Source organism: Phycomyces blakesleeanus (genome assembly GCF_001638985.1).
Source record: "Phycomyces blakesleeanus NRRL 1555(-) unplaced genomic scaffold PHYBLscaffold_5, whole genome shotgun sequence".
In the NCBI taxonomy this organism is placed as follows: Eukaryota; Fungi; Mucoromycota; class Mucoromycetes; order Mucorales; family Phycomycetaceae; genus Phycomyces; species Phycomyces blakesleeanus.
Window position 1 is genome coordinate 2,099,492 of NW_017265138.1, and position 27,622 is coordinate 2,127,113.

The 27,622-nt window shown below is 36.5% G+C and overlaps 9 protein-coding genes across 9 annotated transcripts; 2 read left to right on the forward strand and 7 right to left on the reverse strand.

Moving 5' to 3' along the window:
- Positions 1-59: 59 nt before the first annotated feature.
- On the reverse strand, positions 60-4,539 carry PHYBLDRAFT_180336 (hypothetical protein; the record flags this gene model as incomplete). Its single annotated transcript, XM_018438298.1, has 16 exons — positions 60-133; positions 205-395; positions 491-626; positions 740-943; positions 1,019-1,500; positions 1,642-1,728; positions 1,917-2,085; positions 2,216-2,697; positions 2,759-2,807; positions 2,875-3,222; positions 3,283-3,369; positions 3,466-3,666; positions 3,764-3,874; positions 3,994-4,148; positions 4,239-4,335; positions 4,474-4,539. The coding sequence occupies 16 exons, from the start codon at positions 4,537-4,539 to the stop codon at positions 125-127; spliced, it is 2,874 nt and encodes a 957-aa protein (XP_018295161.1). The 3' UTR covers positions 60-124.
- Positions 4,540-5,085: 546 nt separating this feature from the next.
- PHYBLDRAFT_68066 (hypothetical protein) lies at positions 5,086-6,003 on the reverse strand (the record flags this gene model as incomplete). Its single annotated transcript, XM_018441880.1, has 4 exons — positions 5,086-5,298; positions 5,323-5,651; positions 5,699-5,804; positions 5,869-6,003. The coding sequence occupies 4 exons, from the start codon at positions 6,001-6,003 to the stop codon at positions 5,086-5,088; spliced, it is 783 nt and encodes a 260-aa protein (XP_018295162.1).
- Positions 6,004-7,281: 1,278 nt separating this feature from the next.
- PHYBLDRAFT_79020 (hypothetical protein) lies at positions 7,282-8,335 on the forward strand. Its single transcript, XM_018443414.1, has 3 exons — positions 7,282-7,425; positions 7,512-7,588; positions 7,667-8,335. The coding sequence occupies exons 1-3, from the start codon at positions 7,322-7,324 to the stop codon at positions 7,834-7,836; spliced, it is 351 nt and encodes a 116-aa protein (XP_018295163.1). The 5' UTR covers positions 7,282-7,321; the 3' UTR covers positions 7,837-8,335.
- Positions 8,336-8,757: 422 nt separating this feature from the next.
- On the reverse strand, positions 8,758-9,338 carry PHYBLDRAFT_79019 (hypothetical protein; the record flags this gene model as incomplete). Its single annotated transcript, XM_018443413.1, has 3 exons — positions 8,758-8,788; positions 8,900-8,930; positions 8,999-9,338. The coding sequence occupies 3 exons, from the start codon at positions 9,336-9,338 to the stop codon at positions 8,758-8,760; spliced, it is 402 nt and encodes a 133-aa protein (XP_018295164.1).
- A 250-nt stretch (positions 9,339-9,588) lies between these two features.
- Positions 9,589-12,489, reverse strand: PHYBLDRAFT_68063 (hypothetical protein; the record flags this gene model as incomplete). The annotated part of the gene is made up of 12 exons (XM_018441879.1): positions 9,589-9,718; positions 9,784-9,879; positions 9,959-10,027; positions 10,126-10,201; positions 10,288-10,438; positions 10,504-10,717; positions 10,822-11,016; positions 11,092-11,158; positions 11,308-11,563; positions 11,669-11,857; positions 12,138-12,299; positions 12,412-12,489. 12 exons carry the CDS (start codon positions 12,487-12,489, stop codon positions 9,589-9,591), a joined length of 1,683 nt encoding a protein of 560 aa, XP_018295165.1.
- A 1,134-nt stretch (positions 12,490-13,623) lies between these two features.
- PHYBLDRAFT_68062 (hypothetical protein) lies at positions 13,624-15,879 on the reverse strand (the record flags this gene model as incomplete). The annotated part of the gene is made up of 10 exons (XM_018441878.1): positions 13,624-13,679; positions 13,877-13,985; positions 14,052-14,194; positions 14,258-14,586; positions 14,651-14,773; positions 14,838-14,950; positions 15,013-15,172; positions 15,240-15,343; positions 15,684-15,767; positions 15,814-15,879. 10 exons carry the CDS (start codon positions 15,877-15,879, stop codon positions 13,624-13,626), a joined length of 1,287 nt encoding a protein of 428 aa, XP_018295166.1.
- Positions 15,880-16,087: 208 nt separating this feature from the next.
- Positions 16,088-16,468, forward strand: PHYBLDRAFT_142640 (hypothetical protein; the record flags this gene model as incomplete). Its single annotated transcript, XM_018430847.1, has 1 exon — positions 16,088-16,468. The coding sequence occupies one exon, from the start codon at positions 16,088-16,090 to the stop codon at positions 16,466-16,468; it is 381 nt and encodes a 126-aa protein (XP_018295167.1).
- A 3,943-nt stretch (positions 16,469-20,411) lies between these two features.
- Positions 20,412-21,758, reverse strand: PHYBLDRAFT_109407 (glycosyltransferase family 2 protein; the record flags this gene model as incomplete). The annotated part of the gene is made up of 3 exons (XM_018428114.1): positions 20,412-20,655; positions 20,953-21,387; positions 21,424-21,758. Coding segments are annotated over 3 exons (1,014 nt in total), but the record flags the coding sequence as incomplete, so codon positions are not given.
- Positions 21,759-24,362: 2,604 nt separating this feature from the next.
- PHYBLDRAFT_165621 (cyclin) lies at positions 24,363-25,460 on the reverse strand (the record flags this gene model as incomplete). Its single annotated transcript, XM_018435266.1, has 2 exons — positions 24,363-24,997; positions 25,124-25,460. 2 exons carry the CDS (start codon positions 25,458-25,460, stop codon positions 24,363-24,365), a joined length of 972 nt encoding a protein of 323 aa, XP_018295169.1.
- Between the last annotated feature and the right edge of the window lie 2,162 nt (positions 25,461-27,622).

A 27,622-nucleotide genomic window follows, 5' to 3' on the forward strand; every position in this document is an offset into this window, starting at 1 on the left:
CAATATTGCAAATCTACTCATTCATTCATTCATTTAATTAATTATTTATATTTTGCTTAACGACAAAGAAGCTAGCAAAAACTGTAGTATATTATTGGGACAATAAAAATGGTAAATAAACCTTTTAGTCATCCTAAGAAAACATTTAAACAGTGAGATTTTAAGAACCATATCATATCATATCATCATATTTTTTTTTCATACCCATTCATCATCAGCCACTTCTTGGTCATTTGGATCAACAGGCTTTTCCTCGGTAGCAACTACTTCTTTAGCAGACGAAAACATACGGTCCATCAACTCCTGTCTCCGCTGGTCCTCAGTCACGGCCTTTTTACCCATCTCAAATTTTTCCTTTGCCTTTGCTTGTTGTGGTGGTGGAGGTGCCAAAGAAACTTTTTTTTTTTTTTTAAAAAAAATATTAATTATATAAAGAAATTACCCAAATGTCATTATTGGACTTCTTGTAATTATTATTACTATGACTTACGAGGTGTCATATCATCAGGCTTGAGAGATATTCTTTTCAAGCCTTTATTCTCTCCAGAAAACCAACTTGCTGAATCTTGAGCAGGGTGGCCAAAGTCCAAAGTTTCAACAAAAATATCATCTTGGAAGAATTCAGGCTAATTTTTTTTTTAAATAAAATAAAAATAAAATTAATCATGTTTTCATATATATATATATAAACATAAATTATTAATAAACGATAATTTATTGCTGTTTGTTATATACTTACTCTGGCTCTAGGAATACGCACACCAACAAGTTCAATAGAATTAGGCGTGAGGCGGTAGAATTTCCCAATCTCGGTTTCCCGAACATTACAAGAGCTTTTAGGGAAAAATGCAAAACCTTGCTGTAATGTGCCAGACTCGATCTTTGCAAGTGCCTTTAAAGTATCATCATCTTCAAGTTCAAAAGTATGAATAGTACGATCACCCTAAAAGTACAATCCAATTTTTTTTTGTTATTTTGTGTGTAGACACTTATATATATATATATATATATTATGTACCTTTCCAGCCACATACAGAACGCGGCAATCAGGATCGTAGTGAACTCCCATAACACTTGGCGAAACATCGATATTGTTTTTTTTGACAGGACGAGTCAGATCGTCTGTATTGAATAACAGAACCTCACGCATAGATCCTCTACCAAACCCAACGCTCGCAATTCTACTTGCGCCGAGCCAAACAAGTCTCGAAGGACGAGCGTTATCATGAGCAGGGCCTTCAGCCAGAACCTTGCCTGTGCGCGCGTCCAAGACACGAATCTTCTTATCTCTTGCCACGGTCGCAATTCTTGACCCATCAGGACTCCAGGCGGCAGCAAAAATGATGTCAGGGTGCATGCCTGTCAAGACAATCTTCTCCTTTTGTTCCACAAGATCCCAGATACGTATCGTGGGCTTTGAAATATCGCTGGACACGGTCATCAGAATATTCTCAGCATTGGGATGGTACTCAAGCAGAGCAATTTTGTCCATTGCATTAGCTATCAAAAAAAAATAAAGAAAAAAAAAAAGTCATTTCATTCATAATGGTTAATTTTTTGTTATCATATTTTACCTCTACTCGCCCACTCAATTCAATTCAATAATAATAATAATAATAGTTAATAGTTTTTTTGACTTACTACCAATAACTGCTGTTGGTTCTCCAAGATCTTCTTCGAGTCCGCCTTCTGGAATAGTCCATACGCGAATCTTGTTGTCCTCAGAGACTATAAATTTATATGCGTATATGTGTTTTTAATGTTAATTTATTATACACACATACAGACATATATGCATGAATGCCTAAATGTATACATAACTTCCCCACCTCTCTCTCTTTCTCTCTCTTGCCCTTCTCATCCCTACTCCTTCTACTATTCTCTTATAAAAACATAATATTTTTTTCTCTCTATACCTGTTGCCAGGACGTGGTCATTAAAGGGATTAAATTGAAAGTTTGTTACTTCTGAGCCGCACAGAACACAGGGAACATGGGTGGGCAATCTTCCAGGCTTATTGACTGAAATGATACCAACACGGCCACCTGGTCCGGCAATTGGAACCGCAATCAACTTGCCATTGGTCTAATACCCATCGCCATCCCATACACATAAACGCATTTAATCCAATTTAATTGTTAATATATATATGTGTGTGAGTGTAGACCGTGATTTTGTTTCTTTCTATATTTCTTTTTTTTTCATTTTATTTTACCTTTATTAAATCAACCTCACCGCTCTTGTCAACACTAAGACCTCTGAGATCTTCAAAATGAGTACTGGGATGATAGGCCTTTCCAGAAATGTATTTGTAGGCAGAAGCATGGTTTGATCCATACTTGGGCACAGCTTTGGGTTTGACAGGTTCTTCTTGTTGTGATGTAGATGCTTTTGGGATCGCGACATCAGATGTACTATCAGTACTATTCTTTTTGTTATTATTGTTATTATTGACAGACTTGTCAATCTTGTCAACCGTGTTGCTGCTATTTTGTTTGGTTGGAGACTGACTCGATGGTTTTGAAACAGATGGCTCATCAATATTTCTCAAAACTTGTTGTGGCGTGGTTTCTCTAGGACTAGACGGTTTGATCGACTCTGCAGTTTTATTTACAGCTTGGTTTGATGGATCCAAAGATACTTTGGCCACTTGAGCATTCTTGCCAGAAATCCACTGTGATCCCGAGAGCCCAGGTACTTTTAAGAAAATAAAATAAATACTTACATAAATGACAAGTATCCCTATACTCCAACTTACCATTTCCCTTTGTGTCAGGGAAGAGTTCCGCATGAAAATCTAGATATTGCTAAAATACAATCGAATAAGAATATATATATATATATATATATATGTATGTATGTATGTATAGGTACCTTTCTAGGGATTTCGAATGAAATGGGTAAAACTGCATTCTCAGTGACAGCCAAAACTCTAGCAACCTCTGCATGCATCACATTCAAAGACTGCTTTGGAAGCAATGCTGCACCATAAATAGACGTGTTTGTACCACATGCCATGTTTTCAGCTATGGTTGGAGTGGTCTGGACATCAGACAGCTGAAGAGATCGAATGGTAGTGTCGCCTCTGCTCATCATATACATTGTCTCTGTGTCTTCATCGTAAAGTGGGATAACGATACCCGTAGAAGAATCAAACATGGTCATCTTCAATGGACTTGACATGCTACGTACATCCCACAATGCGTACTGTCTGTTACGGAGCTATTAAATTCCATTTGTTTGTTATTTGGTATGCTTATATATATATATATATAATCTTACCTTGTTCATTCCAACTGTAAATATTGCGTTTGAGTCTCCCAGCCAAACCACTCGAGATCCCTTGATTCCTTCATGGCCACTTCCAGACTGAGGGTAAAGGTAGGTACAGGCCATTTTAGACATTTGACTTTGATACGAAATTATTATATTTATCTATTTCTATTTAAAGATGCGTGTACTCACCATCACGGCCTTGTCCTGGGCCCTGGGATCCCACACATCAACAGCTCCTTTTGAGGATGTACCGAAAAGAGAACCATCACCCTTCCATGAAAAAGAATGAAAAGGGTCGGTAGTGGTGGTACCGACTTCAAAGGCACAACTAGACTTTTCAATATCCCAAATACAGACTTTTTTCCCATCGTTTCCGAGTGTAGTTACAATCTAAGAAAAGAAAAAAAAAGGTTGCTAATGTCAATGAATTGAATTATAGAAATCCCATCCTAATAATCAATTAGCTATAAAGATATTTTTTTTTTACTTGGTCTGCTGTAGGGTGGAACCTAACAAGGTCAACACGTCTTGAAGGTGTTGTCAATGAAGTCAGACAGACAGGAGTTTCGTCTTCTTGAGATATCTTCCACACTTTGACCTTTGTGAAAATAAAATAAAAATAAATGTAATGATATATAAAAATATTTCCAATTGATTGCCTTATGGAATTTCCGGTTGCTATACTAATAATATTAATAAATTAATGTCGATATTTACCAATCCATCTTCGGCACCAGTTGCAAGTAAATTGTCATCAAAATCAGAGAAACTCCAATCGGACACAGCTGCTCCGTGAGCATGAAAGACATGTGCTTTACTAGAACAACCTTTTCCAGGCTGGTCGATTGGCAAAAGTCCCATCGATCCACCATCTTATCCCCACACAGATATATCAAGTTAATATATAGTGGATTTTCATAAAATAAAATAAAGTAAATAAATAAATAAATGAGATACTTTACTTCCTGTCCATTTTACGGCTATCCAGTTCCGACTTGCTTGGATGAGATTACAGTGATCTGATGGAGATGATCCCAAAGTCAAATCCGCATACCATGCCTTTTATATATTATTATTATTATTATTAAAGAAAAGAAAGAGAGAGAGAGAGAAAAAAAAAAGGGGGAGGGGGGACGCGATCCCGGTGAGGTTAATAAGATGTCTGGCCACATTATTAATAGACAACACTGTATTAACCTCTTTGTTGGCTACTTTGCCAACCGCATTACGGTATTTATTGAGATGCTGGAATCGTTTGCTCATGGTGTACTTTCTTTCTTCTGTCTAACTTGAGAAACGGGAATTAGAATAATTTACCTTGGCAAATCTGTCCTAGACCGACAGTCGTAATTGAGCTTTTTGTACGACATATAATTTTTCTCTGCTCTGAAGAAAAAGAAAAAAAAAAGAAAAAGTAAATCAATGACGTTAAATGGAAAATGATTGGCCACTTGGCAAATTATTGTCATTTTTTTTAGACAAGTCAAATCAGCGTTACTGAAAGTTACTATGGGCTACGATATCAAGGCTTTAATTCTTTCTTTTTGCTCTTATAACTAATATTATATAAAGCAAACGCTGGGTAAAACCAGTTTTCCTTTTGTATATTCACAACAGATATATCAAGAAGCTTATTTAAACCCATTGTCTAAATTCAACAATGTTACTGTTGGTATAGATTTACTATCAATAGGACCATCTTTCATCAAATTTCTTATAGTAAATCAAGTATTAAAAGGAGGGTGTCGTATGGGCGCATGTATTAGACAGCATTGATAACATGTATCTTTGGATCAGTTTAAATGTGTACTATGCTGATGAATAATACTGGTAAATATAATATTCAACAATTGAGCCATAAACCATAGCTCCAAAAGTCATAAGCTCTCTTGGTAATCTTGCCTTTGTCACTCTTCTATGAAGCATTCTTTTGGTTGTCTCACAAAGTCGTGCAATTTCAACAGCTGCTGTATGGAATAGTTTGATTTTCCACAGCTCCAATTTCCAAACCACAGATATTTTCTTTTTTTTTTATATATAGTTTACCAATATATCTGGAATCTGGTATTGATATAGAAAACCGAATTGACAAAAAGGCATAGCGCATTTCACCTCGTACTCAGACTCCGTATTATCTTGATCTTCCACTGACTCGTATGATTGAGAATTTAATTGCTGAATGGCATACTCTTTGAAAGTTAATCCTAGAGAGACTACATTTTGACTGTACCAGACCAAAAATTGTGACCTTTTTGCCAGCATGGAATAACTCTCCTGGGTCCCTAAGGATACAGAATATTCATAGAATTTTTTTTTTGTGCTTTGCATAAAAAAGGAATTGGTTGGGACCATTTGCCAGTTGGTGCTTCCAAACTCTGGTAATATAAGTAGATAAAATAATAATAATATAAAGTCATGATACGCGTAAAAAGACCAAAACATAGTAGAATATCCAACAAGTTTGTATCACAATCTAATGACAGCAACTCCTTATAACCTTCTGCATAACTGGCTATTGATAGAGTGTACTTGGGATTGATTATTATTTTTTTATTGTCAAGTCTAAATTTTAAGGCTATTAATTGAATATACTGTATGAATTTCAGGACACGCCATTTTGCCCTGAGGGATTGGAGAAAGACACTGGGTCCCCCCGGGCATAGTCTGGTGAAGTAGAAACGTCGTCCCTGTAAGGTTTCTGACAAAAAAAATTAGAAACCGGCACATTCGGTCGTTAGATTGTTAAACAAAGTAGTTTACGCACAAGATAATCTTCTTGAGCATAATACAGGTGGAAAAGCTTTCTTCTTGTATATCATTGTCATTCTCTAGCTGCCAGCCATTGCTGCTTAAAATCCTTATTAGGAAGTTGTTTCGTATTAAATAACGACAGCGCTGAGAATCAATGCTAAAAAAAATCAATGATGAGGTTACTGACTCTGGGTTCGCACCAATGTTAGTGTGGTTGTACTCTACTACGGAATCTATACGAAAAAGGTAGTAGCAGCAAGAGTGGATTCATTCAGAGTTGGCTTTCTTTAATAGATATTGCTTTGTATTTTGAATTTTCTCTATAGATTAAATACATATGATTGCAAAGTCTTGTTTAAAAGATCTTTTTGTGTGTATGTGCTTATGTTCTTTATTGGTGTGAGCCAATTGAATTGGTAACAGGTATGTATTAGTTAGTTGCTTTAAAGAAGCCGAGTACAGATCGGATTCAATTTAATGGTAAGCGTTTTATAGATGTATTGTCAAGAGGATTTTCATGAATTGCCTTTTTTTTGTTTTGTTTTATGTTTTCTATAAAAAAAAAGGTACACGGATAACATAGCCAAAAGACATACTATAGACACATCTTTTTTTTTGTTGGTAAAGATAAATGGTACAGATCGAATAATTTAGCTTTTATTTAATTTATTAATATACTACGTGAGAGTAAGGGGGTAGTATAGGTGTATGTTCCTGTTACTAGAAGGGGTAGAGCTGATCACAAGCCCAGAGACATTTGAAACGATTTCGTTATATAAATATATATATATATATATGTGTGTGTATAAGGGGAATTGATGTGGCCAAGTAGTGGCTAAGTGGTAGTGGTGGTGGGATAATGGACACAAACGCGGCCTTGGCATTACATGGACAACCTGCTGTACCACATGTACTCGATTCGAGAACAATGGAAGACAAGAAAAGAGCTGCGGTTGTAAAACCTCAAGGAATAATAGGCTCCCACCGCCTTCTCAAAGCATTGGGATTTCATGCACTTTAACAAGATACCTGAACAGGATCCATCGTGTGACAGACACACAATTGGGACAAAACCAACAAAAAGAAGAAGAAGAAAGAGTTTAACACAAAAGAAGTTGGGATTCTAATCACCTAAATGTGTGACTACGATTAGGTTGATTTATTTAATTGTTCACAAAAAGAAAAGGGTTAGAGAGGAGGGTGAGTTTGAACCCTCTATCTCTTTTTCTCTCTATATATATATATTTCATTTCATTCTCCTTTCCCTATAAGAATAATTACAATAATTCTCAAGATGACCAAAGATGAGGCAAGATTCGCAACTGCTAAACAAAAGGCACTCTTGGGCACAGTTGGACTCTGTGTTGGTATTGCATTTGGAACAGCAAATATGTTTGGGTATGTTTGTAGATTCCAATATGTATTTAAAAATAATAAGCGAAATGACATTTTCTTTATATATATATTAATAATATTATTCTCAGCTATGGACAGCGTACGTACATGCGACTCTTTTCTCATTGTATAACAGGATCAGCAATGTCAGTGGCAGCATGGATGAGTAAGTTGATTGACATACATCAAATGCTTTATATTAATTAATGATTTCTTCTTTTTCTTTTTTAAACAAAATAAATAGGTGTCCGAGGTCTACTCGTCTCACGACAGAGTTTTCCTACCATGTACAAGTCAGGGGTACCACACAACAATCGACCGTTGCAACACTTACGGATATTGAACAACACACCTGGGTCCATATCTATCAACCGCACACCTCTACCTACATTTGTTCACAGTCGGTTCGCATAAGGAAACATACATAACATGCATACACACATACACCATATACACAGATGCACAGATCAGAAATTTTGCCGCAGCTTAAATTAAAATAATCATCGTGGCATCCAAAAAAGAAACAACATATATACTACCTACATATGCACAACCCAACCCAACCCAACCCAACCCAAACCAAACCAAACCAAACCAAACCAAACCAAACCAAACCAAAAAGAACAACCAGCATACATAATTCCAGATGAACAAACTCACAAGCAACAATCACACAATTACACCTTATAGATTAGAAAGAAGGGAGGGGGTACGAGCAGTGACAATGATGCCCTTACCTTCCTCTTTGTTTTGTGATGTTTATACATTGTAATACTTACTTACTTGGCTCGTTCATTCGTTAGTTACCTTTCGCTATAAATATACCCTTTGTTTCTTATTAATCACAAAAAAGTTAATAAATAAATAAATAAAATACATAATAAAAATGAAAGAATATCTTATAGTTACCTTCAATTCTGTCATTTAAAAATGTTTCTATTTGTCTTTCCTTTTCTATTTAGCTTACATTTGCATACATAACTAGATAGCATAGGATCGCATTGATTTCAATGAGGCGGGTTGTATTATGATTATGGCGTAAGATTGAATAATAAACTCTACTCAGCCAAACTGCATACACTAAACCATTATTATAATAATCAATCTTTCAAGATTATCAATAAAAACTTATTTATTTGGTATTGACAAGTGTATCGCAGATATAAATATATACAATACATGTGTAAATTCTGGGATTTTCTTTAGTATAAAACAAGCCTGTGCTATTTGATCACCGTGGGATCAAACAATCAAGGGTATAAGTTGATCATCATCATCATCACCAAAATAAAATAAAATACAAAGATAACCCTAACAACAAATAAGTAATAATAATCATACTAATGGATCGAGTCCGTAACACCGTCTTAAAAATAAATAAATAAATAAATAATTTGTTTTTTTTTTCTATTTATAAATACAAGACAAAATATGCGAAATATCAAACACAAATATATTCAAATATATATAAATTTACAAATTCAATATGGTATATTTGCGAAACAGTTCTAGTATTATTATTATTATTTTAAAAATAATCGTTTTATGAGACCAAAGGGATCATGATGAAATTTACCAAAGAAATCAAATACGATGTCTACACCACCTCTGAGTAAATCGTCTGCACCAAAGATCAGAACTTCGAGCAAGGTGATCAGTCGTCCGAATTGATAAGACATATAGAACAACAACAATACAAGGAGAATAAAGCATAACATAAGGCTATTCAACTGGTATGACTTTAGTGATTGGAATGGTCCCAAATGAATAAGATTAGAATGAGGATCAATGGCTTGATTAACCACATTGGATACAGTGTTTGGTTTTCGATCGCGTCTTTTCCAAAACTTCCATCTTGAACGTTTTACTTGAAGATCTTTGGAATCTTTGGTAAACAGACTTTGTATTCCACGCATTTATTTTATTTTCTTTAGAGAAGAAGCAGCGAAGAATAAGGTTCAAAGCCATTGTTCATATATTTAAAGAAAAGAGAGGAATTATATTATCTACCTACTACTATATATATGTATATATAACATCTACAAATAATAATAATAATAAAAAAATAAAAAAAATATTGATGTTTGTTACCAATTTTTGGATATTTATGAAATAGTAATAATAGTAATAATTAATACAAAATGCTAATGTCTTTTTCTTCTTCCTCTATGATGTTGATGTTGCTGTTACTGCTGCTTCAGAATTCTTGGCTTTTTTGGCTTTTTTGGCTCTTGGGGCCTGTCCACCTTCCTCTAATTGTTTCTCTTTTCGCTTTTTAGAAGCATCAATCATTTCCCTACAAGAAACAAACAAACAGGAATCAGAAATGAAACGCTTTCAAAAAAAAAGAAAGAAACTTACTTCTTCTGTGCATTACGCTTCTTATCATATCTTGACATTGTGTCAATCTGTTCACGTTCTGCACCTGCCTTTCTCAGCTTGTTCATTCCCTTACGACTATAGAATTTTAAATCATTACAGCTAAGTTTCCTTTGATCGAATAAAGTAAAGAGGTTCATTTCTTTTTTCTTTTTACCTCTGTTTCTTCAATTTGAGCATCCAATCCGGTACCTCACATCCAGACTCTTTCATGACATTCACGATACTACAATATACATAAGCTTATTAACTCCCTTTCTCTCTCTCTCTCTCTCTGTGTGTGTGTGTGTGTGTTTCAATTGATCGATTTTCTTTCGTTTTTACCTTCGCATATAGTCCATATCATCCTTTGTGTAATAAGTTATAGCCTCACCCTGGCGACCAGCACGACCAGTACGACCTACAGACAAAACAAATAAAACAATAATTAATCACATGCAATCATCTCTAGATAAGCTATATTAGAAAGAAAAAATATTCCCATACCAATTCGATGAATATAACTAGCAACACTTCTTGGGATATCGTAGTTGATTACAAGATTAACACCCTTGAAATCCAAACCACGCGCCATCAATTCGGTAGCAATAAGTACCCAGATCTTTCCCACCCGGAATTGATCAATAATGTTATCACGCTAAATGAATAAAATAGATGGTTTAGATTGACATTCCAGCAATTACTTATTCTTCTTCTATTTACCTGTAATTTGGTTCTTTCAGAGTGGATGACCTCTACATTGATACCCTCGTATACAAGTTCTCTGAAAAGTTCCTTTGCACGATCGATAGACTGAACAAAGATAAGGACCGGAGGTTTTATACCAGTCTGGATAAATTGACGCAAGGCCACCATCTTTCCTGCTTCAGTACCAGTAAAAAGCAACTTCTGGTCAATTGTGTCTGTTGCTGCATTCCTGAGTAATAGTAATAATAATAATAATAGTTATTTTGAATTCGAAATTCACATATTTATTAAGTTTTTACCTCTTAAATAATAATAATAATAGCTTATACTTACTTTGTACCAACCACAACTCTAAGAGGATCTCTCATGACTGTCTTGGCCAGTTGTTCGACTGTGGATGAGAATGTAGCACTGAAAAGTGATTTTCTTACGCTTGGAGCAGAACAAGCTGCAAAGATTTCATCTGTTTGATCCAAAAATCCAAGATCCAACAATTTGTCTGCTTCATCAAGAATCAAGTGACGAATGCTTTATAAGAAAAGATTGCGTGAAATAAGTATTTGGTTTTTCACTCTTTTTTTTTTTTGGAAACGAACATCTTACTTTGTCAAATCGATCTCTTTTTCTTTGATTGCATAAACCAATCTCATAGGTGTACTGATCAAGATATCTAATGCAATATCACAAATAAATAAATATATACGTATATGCATGTATTAACCCACTAATGCATTAAACTCACTAACGCACACTAACGCACAACACATAATATAGTACTCCTTAAAAAAACATCTCCTCGAAAAAAAAAGAGAAACTTACCAAACTTCTGTTTTTCCTTGGGTGTCTGTGCCTTTGTGGCGTATGTTGATTTTGCCAATACACGAGTTTTCAATTTAGTGCCTGCACTGAGCTTTTGAATCTCACGGTCGATCTGCTGTGCAAGTTCTCGGGTTGGCGCAATAATCAATGCGCGGTATCCTGTCTTCTCAGGTTTCTTCAAATCCTGGAGGAGAGGAAGAAGGTAGGCAAGAGTCTTACCCGAACCTGTAGGTGCACAAGCAATCAAATCACGACCCTATATATATATATATATATATTGGTTTTATATAAATTATTAAATTAAATTAAATTAAATTAAATTAAATTAAATTAAATTCAAAATCAATAATAATTGACATACTTTGAGCATAATTGGAACAGACTGCATTTGAATGGCTGTAGGTGTCTTGTATTCGCTTTGCATCAGGTTTCTGTAGATAGTTGGATTGAGGTTGTAAGGAGGTGATGCTAAATCTTCAAAAGTACGGAATGGGTTGGGAACATCGGAACCGTATACACGAATCTGAGATTCTTTACGGAATGCTTTTGCCTACAAATAACGATATAAATAAAAAAAAAGAGTTCTGTAAATATATAATTATATAAATAATAATAATAATAATAATAATAATAATAATAATAATAATAATAATAATAATATAGAGTACGGACCTCTTCAACAGTAAAAATTGTAGTATTTTCTCGGTTGGAATCTAATAAGTCTAAATGTTAGCCGAGAAAATAAAATGCATATATGTATATAAAGTCGAGCAAATGAAGTGGTGGTGGTAGTGGTAGTTGCGGTGGTAGTGCTTGCCTGGTGTAGCTACTGTTGGTGCATCGTTCTTCTTTGCTTGCTTAGTTGGAGTTCCAACAACAGTGTGAGTTGTCTTGAAAAAGTCAATTTCGTCAAGGAGCTTGTCACGCAATTCGGAATTTGTGGCAACTTCGTTCTTTTTCTTGGCTACAACGATTTGAGAGTCAGTAGCAGCCTACAACACAATAACAGGTAAGACATATATTCATTTAATAATTCATATATATATATATGCATGTGTTGTGTTGTGTGTGTTTTGTGTGGGTGGGTGGGTGTAGTTGTCCAACCTCAAAGAGCTGGACATCGCCTTTGAAGCGATTCTTGTTGAATGTCGCTCCGCTTCCTAGTAAATGAAAGAGATCCATAGCGATAATAAAAAAAAATGGGTGTGGTTGTAACAAAGTCTAACTAATTATCTCGATGCAAGGAAGAACAAGCTTTCAACATTTTACATTATACATGCAGGCAAGCCACACGAAAGAAAGCCACAACACTCCGCCAGGTACGGCCCAAAATGGCAAAATGTTGAATGAATCTTTTAAAGACATTTTTGACTACCGCCACCAAGTACAATTTAGAGACAGAAGAAAAGTAAATAAATTATACATTTGGTGTGGACAGACTATAAAGTTCAAAATATTATTAGCCAATCGGATCAGTTAAGTACTAGTCGCACCTTTTTTTTGCAATGTAGCAATTTTTCATAAAATAGTGCCATTCCATGAGCACCAATTGCTTATATTTATATTTATACACATACATACATAGATCTTCAAAGTTGCGGGATTGTAGCTCCCAAAAATGTATATATGATATTCTTTAGAGCATCCACAGCGGTTTACCTAAACCTGAAGTACATTTTTTTTAAAGATATTCTTCAGCGTCCTCAGCGTATTACCTAAAAAAATCTAGAATCGGTTCAACGGACAAATATAGGGATTCCGGCTATTATTATGGTGTTAATGAAAAAATAAACAATAATAAATAGCTAATATTCTGGTGAAGGCTAATCATTTATCTAAGCAAGAACATAGTAATTACTGAGCTGGATCAATTTTTGGAGAGATAGTAGAGTCATGTAAAGAACAAAAAATACTAAATTCAGCCTCTAAAATGACCAGGAGTAATTGACTATTGTTATATGCTAATTTAGAGTCTTTGGTATGGTACTTTAATAAGAAATAATTTAATACTAATATACAGTCGCCATAGCTGTGCCAAAGTGAAGAAGATATATACGAGTGGAAATGCCATTATTAAGAGGTTCATAAGGCACTGTTTTTTCAGGCCTATTATTTTTTGCATACTAAGGCCCTGAGTGGCCAAAATTTTATTATATATTAGAAAATAAAGAGAAGTTGTTAGAAGAAGAGAAGATGTGGATTAAGAGTACTTGTACAGCTGTCAATGAGAATAACTTTTTTTTTCAATTTAGAGGTCGAATTTAGTATCTTTTACACTTTTTATTGTTTTATTATCTCTCCAAAAATTGATCCAGCTCAGTAATTACTATGTTCTTGCTTAGATAAATGATTAGCCTTCACCAGAATATTAGCTATTTATTATTGTTTATTTTTTCATTAACACCATAATAATAGCCGGAATCCCTATATTTGTCCGTTGAACCGATTCTAGATTTTTTAGGTAATACGCTGAAGACGCTGGAGATTATCTTTAAACACATTTCTGTGTAATAAAACCTTTTTTCTTCTTCTATTTCATTTATATTCTAATATATTCACACAATTTTACCGCTGTTCACGCGCAACCATGACAATGGTGTCTTTTGTTCAACTGGTCTTCCTAATTGCCGATCAATTAAGCATGTGTTTACGGCCATAGCAACTTCCAAGGCCAATGTCTGTGGTCATCATTAACACAATATCAAATGGTATAGGGCTTGCCATCAAGAGGGTATTCATCTTACTCGTAAATGCATCAAATTCCCAAACAAGTTGGGAAAGAGAGGAAGCTGTTCAAGGGATATGCATAAATCGGATTGAGATAGTTTTACAAACCGATAGACACCGTCGTAGGCCAGATCCATAGCAAAAGTCTCGAATTTTGACCCTACCAAATGAAAAGAAAGTATTAAATCAAGTTGAATGTCTTATGATAATCTTTAGGCGTTACCTTGTACCAAAATCCCATACGCCACAGGCCGAGTCACACCAAGATAAATCAGTCGGTGTAATACCAGTTTCATCTCTTTGGCCAGCTTTACATAATCCGATACATAGCCCATATTACGCTTATAGGCCACCTTCAATTCCAATGTGCCAATTACTGTAAGCATCGAGCCACTTTTGGCAAAAAGAGCCCAGTCTGGCTTATATACAAGATCGTCTTTTTTGGTATCATTGTCGTTATCCACTTTAATGTCGTTGTCTTCGTCATTATTTTCTTCTTTTAATTCATTTGCCCGTTTTCGCTTTGATCCAGGCAACAATGTACCATTAGCCCTATGGATAAAGCATAATATTTTGGGTCAATTTTGTCCCATATTTTGGAAAGTTTACTTTTTACCAATCTTGTTTGAAATTTTCATCGGAGCCGAAGATAGTCTCCAAGATTGCGTCCAGGTATTTGTGGGCAAAGCTGTCTTCAAGCATTTGTTTCCTACTACTTCCATTCAACAGTCTGGCGGACCTGTGATATAAAGTGTAAAATAGAATAAACAAATTGATGACCAGGTTTATTTTGATGACTTTACAATGCATGTATGATTTCTGCAGCAAGAAAATCATCGGCGTTCTCTGTCGCTGCTGCTTCAGAAAGACACTCAACAGTGGCCAGCTTAACGGATCTCCAACACAATAACTCCATCTATGATATAGGCATGTAAGTCAAATACACTCTTACTGAAGAAATATATATATATATATTACTTCTGATAACTTAGTACACCATTTAATTGCGAATTTGTTGATTGTTCGCGTATATTGCATGATCTCAATATTGGCAATGATACTCTTGTGTTGAGAGTTTGTGAACCCTGGGACGCTGTCATTAATATTCTTTGAAAACGGAAAGATATAGTCCAGCCCTCTGTACCAAAGCAATCATGGAGGTAAGTCTATCTAATTCCTTTATTTTCTCTTTTTTTTTCACTAACAAGAGATCTGTATCTGATAAGGATTCTCCCTTGACATGCCGACTGATGATTTGATCACGAAATGAAAACAGCACATTTGACACCAAGATATTATCAACGACCCACTGTTCAATGACGAAAAAAAGAAACGTATGCATGCTTATTGTTAATCTTTCTTCTTTCTTTTCTTTTATTTTTGGTCTATTTCTTTAAGTGCCAGTAACATCCTTCAATATTTCTTGATCGTGTCAACAAAGAGACATTTTTGTGTTAAAGTATCTATATAGCTTCACGCACTGTTACATAAACAGCCATATACTTTTCTATTTTCTCTTTTATTCACTTTCATTAAAATGATATTTTATTAATCTCTTATTTTTTTATCTCAAATAGAGTAATTATCGAAACTATCTTTACTGGTTCGATTCTTGTTTACATTCCTTTAATCTATTTTTTTTCTCTTACTTTCGTATTATTGACATCAGACGTACTGGTTGCATTCACGTTCACGACATTATATTTTCGAGAACGGAAGGTTTGGCTGTCAAGCTGTGAAAACAGATTAAGTATTGATCATTTCATTCAGGTTTCTTACTGCTGTCATTGTAACGTGATCGTCTTCAATATGTTTCTGAAATTCTGCTGCATCGTCAAAATACATCTTACAGTAGCAGCAACCAAAACAAGTTCGAGACTTGTTTGTATGATTTGTCACAAAAGTAATTTCTTTTGTTGATTTACGACGTTCATTTTTGAATTTGCACTTTAGAGTGTGAATGCTCTCTAAATGCTTTCTCAACGTATTCGATGTGCTTTTATTGTTCTGACAATAAGGGCAAAAGTGTACGAGAAAGATCTCCGCTGTCATAATGCTAAAGAAGAGAAACAATGAAAGCATTGTATTGCAACACCGGACATCATCTTACAGCACCGGACATCATCTTACAGCACCGGACATCATCTTACAGCACCGGACATCATCTTACAGCACCGGACATCATCTTACAGCACCGGACATCATCTTACAGCACCGGACAGCACCTTACAGCACCGGACAGCACCTTACAGCACCGGACAGCACCTTACAGCACCGGACAGCACCTTACAGTACCGGACAGCATCTTACAGCACCGGACAGCGCCTTACAGCACCGGACAGCACCTTACAGCACCGGACATCATCTTACACAGCGTAGTGTCACATCTTACAACACTCACAACTTTACTACTATATTCGATCAATCAGAATAAATTCTCAAAGTACCTTGCTTCTGTTAATACGAATCGCTCTCTTCAAAATACCCAGCATGTTCCCTTTCAATAGCCACATCCTAGCTACTAATAAATTTTACGGGAAAGAAAAATGCTTGCAAAAATCTCTAACTAAAACTCCCTTTTTTTTATATTTTTTTTTTTTACCATAGTGTAAGAGCATCCCCCGTAGTTACATTTCCCTCTTTTTTAGCAATGTTTTTTTTTAGCCATATCAGTGGTTTAAAACAGCCAAAAAATTGAGGGTCAAATCTCAGTAACATTTTTTTTTAAGAACTCGCCATCTCATATAGTTTTCTTTACTAGTAAATTTATTCATTATTATTATTATTATTTTTAAAAAAAAGGTATATGGAAATCCATGCAGCAAGTAATAAATTGACCAATTTTTTTATTAAATGTTTTTAGAAACGTAACTGCTGGGGCTGGTTTTAAGGTTGTTGTTTTTTTTTGTTATTTGAAGCTACTTCCAAATTGAATAACAGTGATAAACCTATCAGGTTGTGGCATCATATCACAGCTAGTTAAGGATGTGGCAAAAGCTCGATACAGAAACAACATCTCTATTCCACAAGCGATCTACAAGCTGTAAAAAAAACGTGGTTTTTCAAACAATTTTGGTTTGTAACTTTGTAATGGCTTATAAGAATATTAATACAATAAAGGCTGGTTGTAATATTTACCTTGGATGATTATAGCAAATTACATTTGACGTTTGATAGCGACGATGCAGGGCAGGGAGTTTGGGGGATTTTACTTGAGCTTTTGAAAGGCTGTAATTAGAGCACAAAGGACTAGTGTTTGTATATAGTAAATTTACCAATAAAAAAAAACAGCATTTTCCGTATGGAAAATACACAAAGTTATCTATAACACGCAGGAGAAAAATAAAATAAAAGTTAAGCAAATACTTTCCTGGATAAATCACCCTCTAAATCTCCTCTTTTTGTCTTCTTATATTTATTCTTTACAATCCCCTTTTGTTTTGTTTTCAATATACTTTGTATCAATAAATTCCAGAACTCCTGACATCTATAATCTAGAATATTAATGGATAAAACAATAATAGCAGGCAATTTCCTTTTATTGATAATAAACTATATCTTTTTATGGTTATTCTTTGAATCAATTAATATAGGCTAATGGGATTATTATACAACGGTCGATCGTCTAGCTTTATCGTTGGGTAAAATATTAAGTGGACTAATGATAATGAGTGAGTGGATTTAGGGCCAATGTACATACACACACATTTCTCCTAAAAACGGCTGGGTGTAAGAATTAAACACATAATTCTCCTTAATGATTATTAAAGTTACCCGGCCCTCAAAATTATAAGTTAATGAAATGAAGAATAAAAGAAGAAGCATAAAAAAGAATCCCACACAAAAATAAGCTTATTGTTTCTGGACACAAAAACACAAAATAATAATGATAATAATGAAAATGAAAATTTACCACACGCACACACCAAGACAAAAATAAAAATAGAAAACCTAAATCTAGCTTTAAAGGGCTGAAGAAATAAAGAAAGTAAAGCCATACAAACGAGTCTTTCGTTGTTTTCACCCCTCAAGGTAGATAGATATATCTATATGGATACATGAGGTTAAAGCTAAAGTAAACTATATATGTACATGTACATGCAAATCGATACACATATTGGCACAAGTCTCAGATCCATTGTGGATTTTCAAAATTCGGTTTTACAAATTCACAATTACACCCACATAGCAGCAAAAAGTAGTAAATTTTCCTTATACCTCAAAAGGAGTAATTATTAAAAAAGGAATAAAGGAAAATAAATAAAGAAATAAATAAATAGATAGATAGATATATGGAAAATTATTTTGTACAAGAGGATATAAAAGAAGAAGAAAAGATGGTAGAGAAGCTGAAGGGTTTAAAGTGTTGAAGGGTAGATATAAAACGAGAAAGCTAGAGACCTATAGAGAACACTGGAGGAGTAAGATAGCAAGAGGGAATACAGTAAAGGTGGGTGGTATAGGGACAAATAATAACACAGAAGAAAAAATAATAGGTAGGTAGGTAAGTAGATAGATAGAGAGAGAACATGGCTCTAAGCTATTCGGTCCAGATACTCCAGAGTAGTTTCCTCAATACATTGGTGAATATATGCTTGAGTCTCATCATCCGTGTGAACACGGCTACCAAACATGTGGAAAAGATGATCTTTGACTTGCGCACGAGTGGTAGAGTCAAGATCAGCAGTATCAAGGTAGAGTCGGATCTGCTGATGGAGAAGAGGGAAAAATTCGTGAGAGGAAAGAGGTTGCTGCTGTTCAGGGTTAGTATTATTGGTAGTGATTGTGTCCATAGTGTCGACAGTATTTGAGCGGTGATGAGAGTAAGTGGAATACTGAGAGAAGTTTGGACGAGGTGTGCGAGAACGAATAGCGGCAGAAAATCCAGATCCAGACCCAGATCCAATACCATGGGTACCACTGCCACTGCCACTGCCACTGCCACTACTATTACTACCAATGTGCGCACTGGAGCGAGGGATCCTTAGACCTACTCTACCATGCATAGCAGCTCTTCGGCCTTGCTCTTGTTCTTCCCTGAGCTGCAAAGCATCTTTAGAGTTCATACGAGAGTATATAACTCCTGCTTGAATAGTCTCAAGCGACATCTCTGGATCCACACTAAGGTTAGAACTGGCAAGCGAGTAGGTAGTAGAAAGTGTGGAACGAATGGAACGGCGGTCAACAGGTACATCTGCTGGAAATACCGAATCAACTGAAAATGCACGGCTGTGTGAAGCAGACTCAAGAACATAAGGGGATGTCATCCATGTAAACCCACTGCTGTTCACCGTCCCATTGATGACTGAATCTTCTGCGCAGCTGTAAATGTTGCTTGCATAGGGTGTCTGGTCGCCTGCACTTCTTTGTCCGCCCTGAGTAAAATAAGATGACTGAGATCTACTCTGACGATGGCCAAGATTGCGGTTGCGATATGTCGTTTCATCCATCACATACGCCTTGTCACTCTGTAGTGCGCTCTCATAGTCATCCTCAAATGGGTTATCAACAGGATCAATAAAAGGGTTACTGACGCTTGAATTTGCATGATCTCTGTAAGGTGGGAGCATTCCAGTCTTGAATACCTCTGTTGCATCTCTTCTTCCAATCCCTGATGAGGAGAATCCTTCTGCACGACCTTGATTTCCATAACCATAGCCATCGACGGTCGATCCAGCCATTCTGAATCCACTAGTGGCCGCCATACGTGAGCTGTGGAACCCGTCTCGGATCTGAGCATTGGGTGGAGATGTAATTATCGAATCTCCATCGTACATTGATTCTGACCGTCGTGACGGAGCACTTGTTTCAGTACTTGTGCGTGAGTTTGCAAAACTACTAAATCCAACAAATTTGGAATCGAGGGCTGTTTGGTTACGCTGGTGAGACTTTCGTGCCTCAAACGCCTCGTGCTCTGTTAACCTCATGCGAGGAATCAGTTCTCCTTCATCTGGGACTTCTTCGTCTTTTTCGCTATCTTTGGGGTTAGGATAGTCCACAATGCCGTGTAGGCGAGAGGATTTGTAGCCACGAATAGCCCAGACATCATACCACTTGTCTGCATTATTACTATTCCAGGCGGCTAATAAAGGGAACCAAATGGCAAACAAGGGAACAGCAATGAGGCAATAAAGTATAAACCACAATACATATCTGAACTGACGTCGGAGTAGAAAGTAGATGATGTGGATAATGACAAGACCAGTGAAACAAAAGGCAATGATCGAGTAGGTCAGACCTAAATTAAGAAAAAATCGGACATATATGATGTAAAGATAGACAATGACAGGTGTATAGAATATCATGTCCAGTAGCTCAGTGATGCTAAGAAGCCAGTAGCTTAGTCCTCGCTGCCAATAAACACGCTGGTTTCTCCACAGATTGTAGAATATAGCCCGTATGCTACGGGTTTGAGAGCCCTGGAGGGCCAGAAAGTCGGTCGGGAGGGTTACATATCCAATAGCTTCAGACTCAAACCCTAGATGGCAGCCTGGGTGAGATTGTAATAGGACAGCTGCCAAGCAACGGTCTTCACCCTGTAATAGGGCATTCATCGTATGCATTGTGGACGCCTGTTGGAGAGCAAACCCTCGCAGAACAGTTGGGTGGATGCAGCAAAGACTGATATTGGTGGTATGCACAGGGCGAGATGACCGGACTTCTGCCATACTTGAGTTTGCCGAAGTTTGTGTCTCTTCAACGTCCCAGGGGTCTTTGTTGGGAATTATTTCGTCACTTAGCTTGGGCCAGCGTGAGGGCCAGATAGATTGTTGGGATGTAGCCTTACTCTGGGTGCGTTCCATAGAAGTATTTCGTGATCGTGAGTGTGATTGTGATCGTGATTGTGATTGGGATCGTGATCGTGGTTGAGACGGTGATAAGGACGGCGACGATTTCGACGGCGACGACGAGGGAGACAGTAAAGGACTATCTGACCAGACCTTGTACATCACAAGTCCACTACTGATGGTCATTACTCTCTTGAGAAATGTTTCGTAGGCCAGCCCAGAGAACAGGGTGAGATAGAGGGGGAAAATTTGAAGCATTGTGGTGAGATTCTGCTCAGGGTTTGCGGGTCTGATGTGCCCACTGATTGCAATCATCTTTGGATCTCTTTCAAGCCGGAGAACTAGGCGCTGGACCACATCTGCGTGGACCTGGGTATCTGCGTCTGTTACCAGCAGATACTTGAATAGACGGGGATCGATACCGAGTACATTGTAGCACTGGTTAAACAATTCGTACTCGAGGGGTGTCATCCGGTTGTTGGTAATATTCATGCAACGTTCCAGAAAACCAAACACGATAATCATCGAATCACGCTTTCCACGGTTACCTGGCACACGTCCTCCACTATTACCACCACCACTAATATTACCAGGTGATGACGATGAATGTTCTCGAGGATGGCCGTGTTTTACCACGACCATGTATGGTACACGATTACGGCCTGTTTCATAGAATCCAGAGTACACACGGGCATAGTTTAGACGACGACGGTTCTGACCCAGAGAAACATAAGCTTGCATGGCCGGTTCTTCGGTGCAGCTGTAGCCGAGGGCCTCTAGGATCAATACATGAGTCTCCTTTGAATCGTGTACACTCTGGGTAACTCCGTCACACACAAACAGCAGCAATTTCTTTGTGTCTTCATAGCTGGCTCTAGCAAGGGACTCATAGGTCTGTTTGAGAGTCTCGTTAGATTCCCCACAGCACGGGATCATAAGGATCGTGTGGGGCCAGGAGCGGGGCCGGGCTGATGAGAACTTGGGGTCCGAGGAAAAGAATAGGCGCTGAATGAATGGCATGCGGGACAGATTTGCAAGGTTCATCTTTAGTAAGAAATACATTAATCCGATGCCCATCGTGGCCCACATAGCAGGGTTTATGCGGGAACAACCCACTGGGATTGCACTCGAGACGACTCCCTTGAAAAAGAGGGTTTTGAGGCAATCGTTGAATACACTTGATACATTGCCATTAAAGTAGTCAGACATGTCTTTTCCAAGGTTAACATAGAGCATGATACTGAGATCGAGGGGTAAAAACAGTCGGTCAGGGGCAAACGCGCGTGAGTTTGTAGTGGTCGACACAGGAACGACATTGGTAGCCATGGTAAAATAAGACGTCAGATCTAGCACGTTTCCGTTCAATACGACATAGGCACGCGCATCTGGATTGGCGGGGGTGGGTAAAGCATTGAATTTGGTTGAAATGTCTTTAAGATCAAAAACGATATCTAAAAAAGAAAAACAAAAGATAAGACAAAATGATATTCATGTACAGGATCAATAAAAAGAAAAATAAAAGAAGAAGAAGAAGAATGTATATAGACGCCTATACATGTATTATGTATACAATCTACAGACAGCATATTCTAACTGACCTCCTTTTAGCCCATACATGTCAACCTCTAATGATTGTGCTGAATTGAGAAAACAAGGAGATCCACTGATATTCAGTTGGGCAGGGTTAGGGCATGTAATAAGTGTAGTGTTTGCAAAAATGTAGCCGGGATCATTGGTGAGTAGATAAGATAGCCAGGCATCTGCTTGAGCTTCACGGCCGCTGAGACACAATTGAAGCGTCTTGTCGTCGTAGGTGCCCTGAGAAGAACGTCGGAGGTGTAGAAAGGTTGGAAATAGAGGTGAAATGTCTTGACCGAGATGATTTTGGATCTCGGACATCAATTCCATCTCCATGTTTTTTGATGGTCGGACGGCTTTGCCATTGATCCCCACATAGCGGGATCCATTCCCATACACTTCGTCGTAATCATATGTTTTTTCGGGATCGCAAAAGAGTTCCGAGACAAACTCGAGCCAAACCGCAAGTGAACATGAAACGATCAAGAAAAGGATGCAGATGGCGATCTTTTCACGCCATGCCCTGCGAGCAACTGTTTTGGATCATCGAGATGAGCCCTTTATAATTTTTACTTTATTTTATTTTTAACTCTTTACATAAAATATACATATACATATAGATATAGATATAGATATAAATGTACATGTACATGTACATGTACATACATATATACATATATACATAAAACATATGTGTATATGTGTGTAATTCTTGTAATTTTATTATTACTATTATTATTATTGAGAATTGAAGATCGCAACTTGCCTGGTGTGGTCATGCCACCCAGAGAATGAAGGAGGACATCAGGTATAGGTAATGTGCACACTCTTGCGAATGCAGTCCAAATGAGACCTCGATAGGTAGTTGGCATAAAAGAGTGGTTCTCGGCTACTCTAGTGTGAGGAATCGAGCCAGTTCAGTCCTACCATGAATTAGGGGTGCAACAAAAAAGAAATAATAAAATAGACCGAACGCCTCGGTTCAGCCGAGGTCAAGAAAGTCCGTTTTGTGGTACACTAGAGTATTTTACATATATATATATATATATATTCAATTTATTTTCTTTGTGTAAAGTGTATTGTAGTTTAATGCATTGTGAGTGAGTGAGTGAGAGTTGTTGGGGAAAAGAAAGGCCTATTGATTTTAATGTAAAGGTATTTAAATATCCATACATTTTTATAAATTTTTATATTATTATTATTTACAAAAAAATGCTTATTAAAAATATATATGATTTTATTTGGATATATTTGAAAACGATATCAAGAAAATAGTAGTAAAAGAAGAAGGAACATAAGAAATGAATGTAAGAAAAGGTAAAAATCAAAAGAAATATATATGTATGTATTTTATGTGTGTGTATTGTGTGTACAACTGTGAGAAAAATAAATGATAGAAGATATGGTTGTAAAATAAGAGAAATTGTTTTAGTCTATATGTGTATGTGTGTATCTATATATGCGTGTGTATAGCGTATGCGGATAGTTGTGTATATTTGTGTATGTATATAAAGAAGTAGTAGTAAGAGTAGTAGTAGTAGTAGGAATAGTAATAGTAGCAGGAAAGAAATCAACGTGCTTGGTGGCATTAGATCGTGTAAATGTGTAAATTTATATGTATATTCAATACACATACATACACACACAAACTACATCAATAATGCGCACCAATACACACAAAAAGAAACACAAAGACAAACCAAGACAACACACAATACACAACACACAGCACAATAATAATTACAATAATAATATGGATAACATGAATATGGATAACATGAATATGGATAATATGAATATAAAAAATATGGGTAAAAATGAAGGGTTATGATTATTGTGATGATGATTGTGATGATTTGTAGTATCTTTTTTGGTTGTTGTTGTTGTTGTGAATTATTCTTAATTTTTTTAAAGAAATATATATATATATAAAATAAGATGTGTGGGTGGATAAGGACAAGGTTACCAAACTCTGGATTTTTTCGGGGGGCTGATCTGGGTCTCGGTGTCAACGGAGCGTTTCCTTGTATAATCAGTCTTTTGGACGGGGAGAGACCAGGAGCCGAGGAAGAGATAGGAGAGTGGGGTTGTCGAGGACTGAGTGGCTCTCTGCTGAACTTGCATGTGGAACAAATGGTACCACTGCTCAAAGATGGGCTGAGCAATGTAGAGCCTGTAGTCGATCAATTCCGAGAAAATCCGTTCGGCCTTGTTGATCTCAGCTACTTGTAGGTTCGCCATCTTGGCCCACGCCGAGTTGCGATACGTCTTGTCTTGTACAAATTTGGATGCCAAAATCAAACTTGCCAGAAACATGCGTCTTCCACAGTTGATGTATACATTTTGCTCACAACGCCCATAGTCACATGTTTCTGTTTTTCCACCCTCATGCCGTTGGGATTTTGTTTTTGGTTGGAGATGCAATGATATCGCCGACTGTGCTCGAAGCAAGTAAAACAAGGCTGTCTGTAGAGTTGAATATGTAGTACGGGATCGCTTCAGGACCTCTTGGATAAACGTCCGCAACGGTACGACAGAAGACGGAGTTGAAGGTGTGGCAGACGGCCAGATGGTTTCAATCACCACGGCGTTCACGTCTAAGTGGAAGTACACGAGGTTTTAATTACGGTGGTTAGCTTAGTTTCTCGGATTCTCTCACTGTTTATGTTATTTGTATATAAATACACACACACACATATATATATATATATATTAATAAATACCTATTAATGCTTCTACATATGATATCCGACTTGGGGCTGGTTGGTGTGAGAGAGTCCCGGGAAGGGCAGTCACGAACCCCGGTTGGGAAGGTTGTGAACGGCAGGTCAGCGAGTCATGGCGTGATCCCGTTTTAGATCTTGAGTAGTGAAGAGGTACCGGGATTATTGGCTCACTAATAGTTGGTCTGCTGGTAGTGCTGTGGTAGTGTTGGTTTTGTTGCTGTGGCTGTTGTTGTTGAGTTTGGTATTGAGTTTGGTGTTGTTGTCTAGAGGGTCGGTGGCAGTGGAAAGGAAGGGCAACTGAGGGGTCTAAGGCTGGAAGGGTAGCGGTAACCATGGCTTTACAGAGAGTTGGACGGTATGTGCTGGTGATATAGTGGGTCATTGAGTGCATATGAAGTGAAAGAGATAAAATAGAATAAAAATAAGAATAAGAATGGAAATATGAAAGAAATAATAAATAAGAATAGAATAAAAAAATAAAAAAAGTATAAAATTAAAGAAGGCAATGAAATCAAAATTTATAAATGAAACAAATTATTACAAAAAATAAAATATAATACAATATATAAAATAAAATAAAAAAGGACCCTATGGTAAAATAAGGTAATGTAAAGTTGAAGTAAGTGGAAGTGGAAAGAAAGAGACGGAATATGGAATGGAATGGAATGGAAACAAGGCGAGACAAGGTAAAAGGTAAAATTCAAATTTAAGATAAAATATATAACTCAATAGGACAAAAAAGACAGGTGATTTCAGTGCAAGTCAAGGTAATTTTTGTCTTTTTTTTTTGGGTTTTTTTTTGGGTTTTTATTTTATATATATTTGCTTAGGGAGCTGAGAAGCAAAAAGGCAAGACGTACAGAGGGTGACAAAGGGGATCCTTGGCGCTGAGAAGAAGAGGTTATTAGAGCCTTCTAGCAAGGGAGTCTTGTTGATTTTTTTTAACCTTCAGGGATGAAGGAAAGAATACTATATATAAATATATATTGGCTTTATTTTATTTTATATTATTTTTTTTTACTAGTAACTTTGTTTTCATTCATATATTCATTCATTCATTCATTCATTCATTCGTTCATTTATGTAAGAGAGAGAGAGAGAGAAAAATAAATTCTAAAGGGCTTTGTACAAATCTTACCAAACTAGCCTATACTCCGTTAATGGCTGACTTGGGTTATCAATATTCAAAGTATAATTAGTTATTTTACTTAGTTAGTTACTAGGCTACATGGTTGCTTAGTTACCTGCTTATTTATTTATTCACTTATTTATTTATTTATTTTGTAGTAATTGTAATAACATTTCGTATAATTTGCCTTTTAGACAATCAAAACCTACAAGTGCCAAAGTGTGTGAGTCGCACGAGATACAACGGCTTGTCTGGTCTAGTTTCCTATTCCATGTGGTTCTTTTGTCTCAACTAGGAATTCAGGTTCCAAGAATCAGATAAATATATGGATATAGATGACCATGCACAAACTTACACAAATGTATATATACACACACACACATACACATACAGATACGGATATACATACATATACACATACACATACACACGATACAGAAAGAGACATAGTGTATTATATGAGTTATTATCCAATGTCCAGATTATACTTGATAAATATAATAAACTAAAAACATAAACAGATTATCCGCACAATGCAAACAAGACATGAAAATATGTATATATGTATATATTATGTATCTATGTATCTAATTTACTAAAAACAAAAATCAAAAAAAAAACAGATAACAATAATAGGTTGGTGGAATTTACTGAACATCAAAATAAAATAAAAAATAAGGAGGAGGGGTACGTTTCATACAATTGTCAAACAACTCCTCAATTATCTCTCTCTCTCTCTTTTTTACAATCACCATTTTATTGTTTAAATTTCCTATTTAAAAAATAAATAAGAAGAAGATAAAGAAGAAGATAAAGAGATAGATGTATATACCTGGGTTTGTAGATATATAGATAGGTAGATAGGTAGATAGGTAGGTAAATTGATAGGCAGATTGATAGACAGGTAGATAGATACACATTTAATTTTCTTGGAGGTGAAATATATATATATATATATATATATAATGTAAAGGAAAAGAGATAAAGAGAGCAGAGAAGGGAAGGGTAAAGGGGAGGGGGAGAAGGGGGGGGGGGGGGGGGGATTTTAATACCCCATTTCTTCCAACCGGGGGCCAATTCTCTCTTTCTTTCCCTATCATTTCTAAAAGGGAATTTGGATTTGCAATTTCCCCCCTAAAAATGCCTTTTTTTTCCTATTTTTTTTACGAGGTTTATCCCTTTCGCCCATTTGCATAAAAATTTTGTTTGTTTCTTAAAAAAAAGGAACTACTACTTGCTCTGTTCAAACAAATCTCGCGGGTCGAGGAAACCCAAAGCGAAATCCTCTTGGGGGCATGTCTTCATAGTCCCGGCGAGATCGTCTACTGGATCTCTCCCCCTCACGAACCCAAACATCCTCATTACCC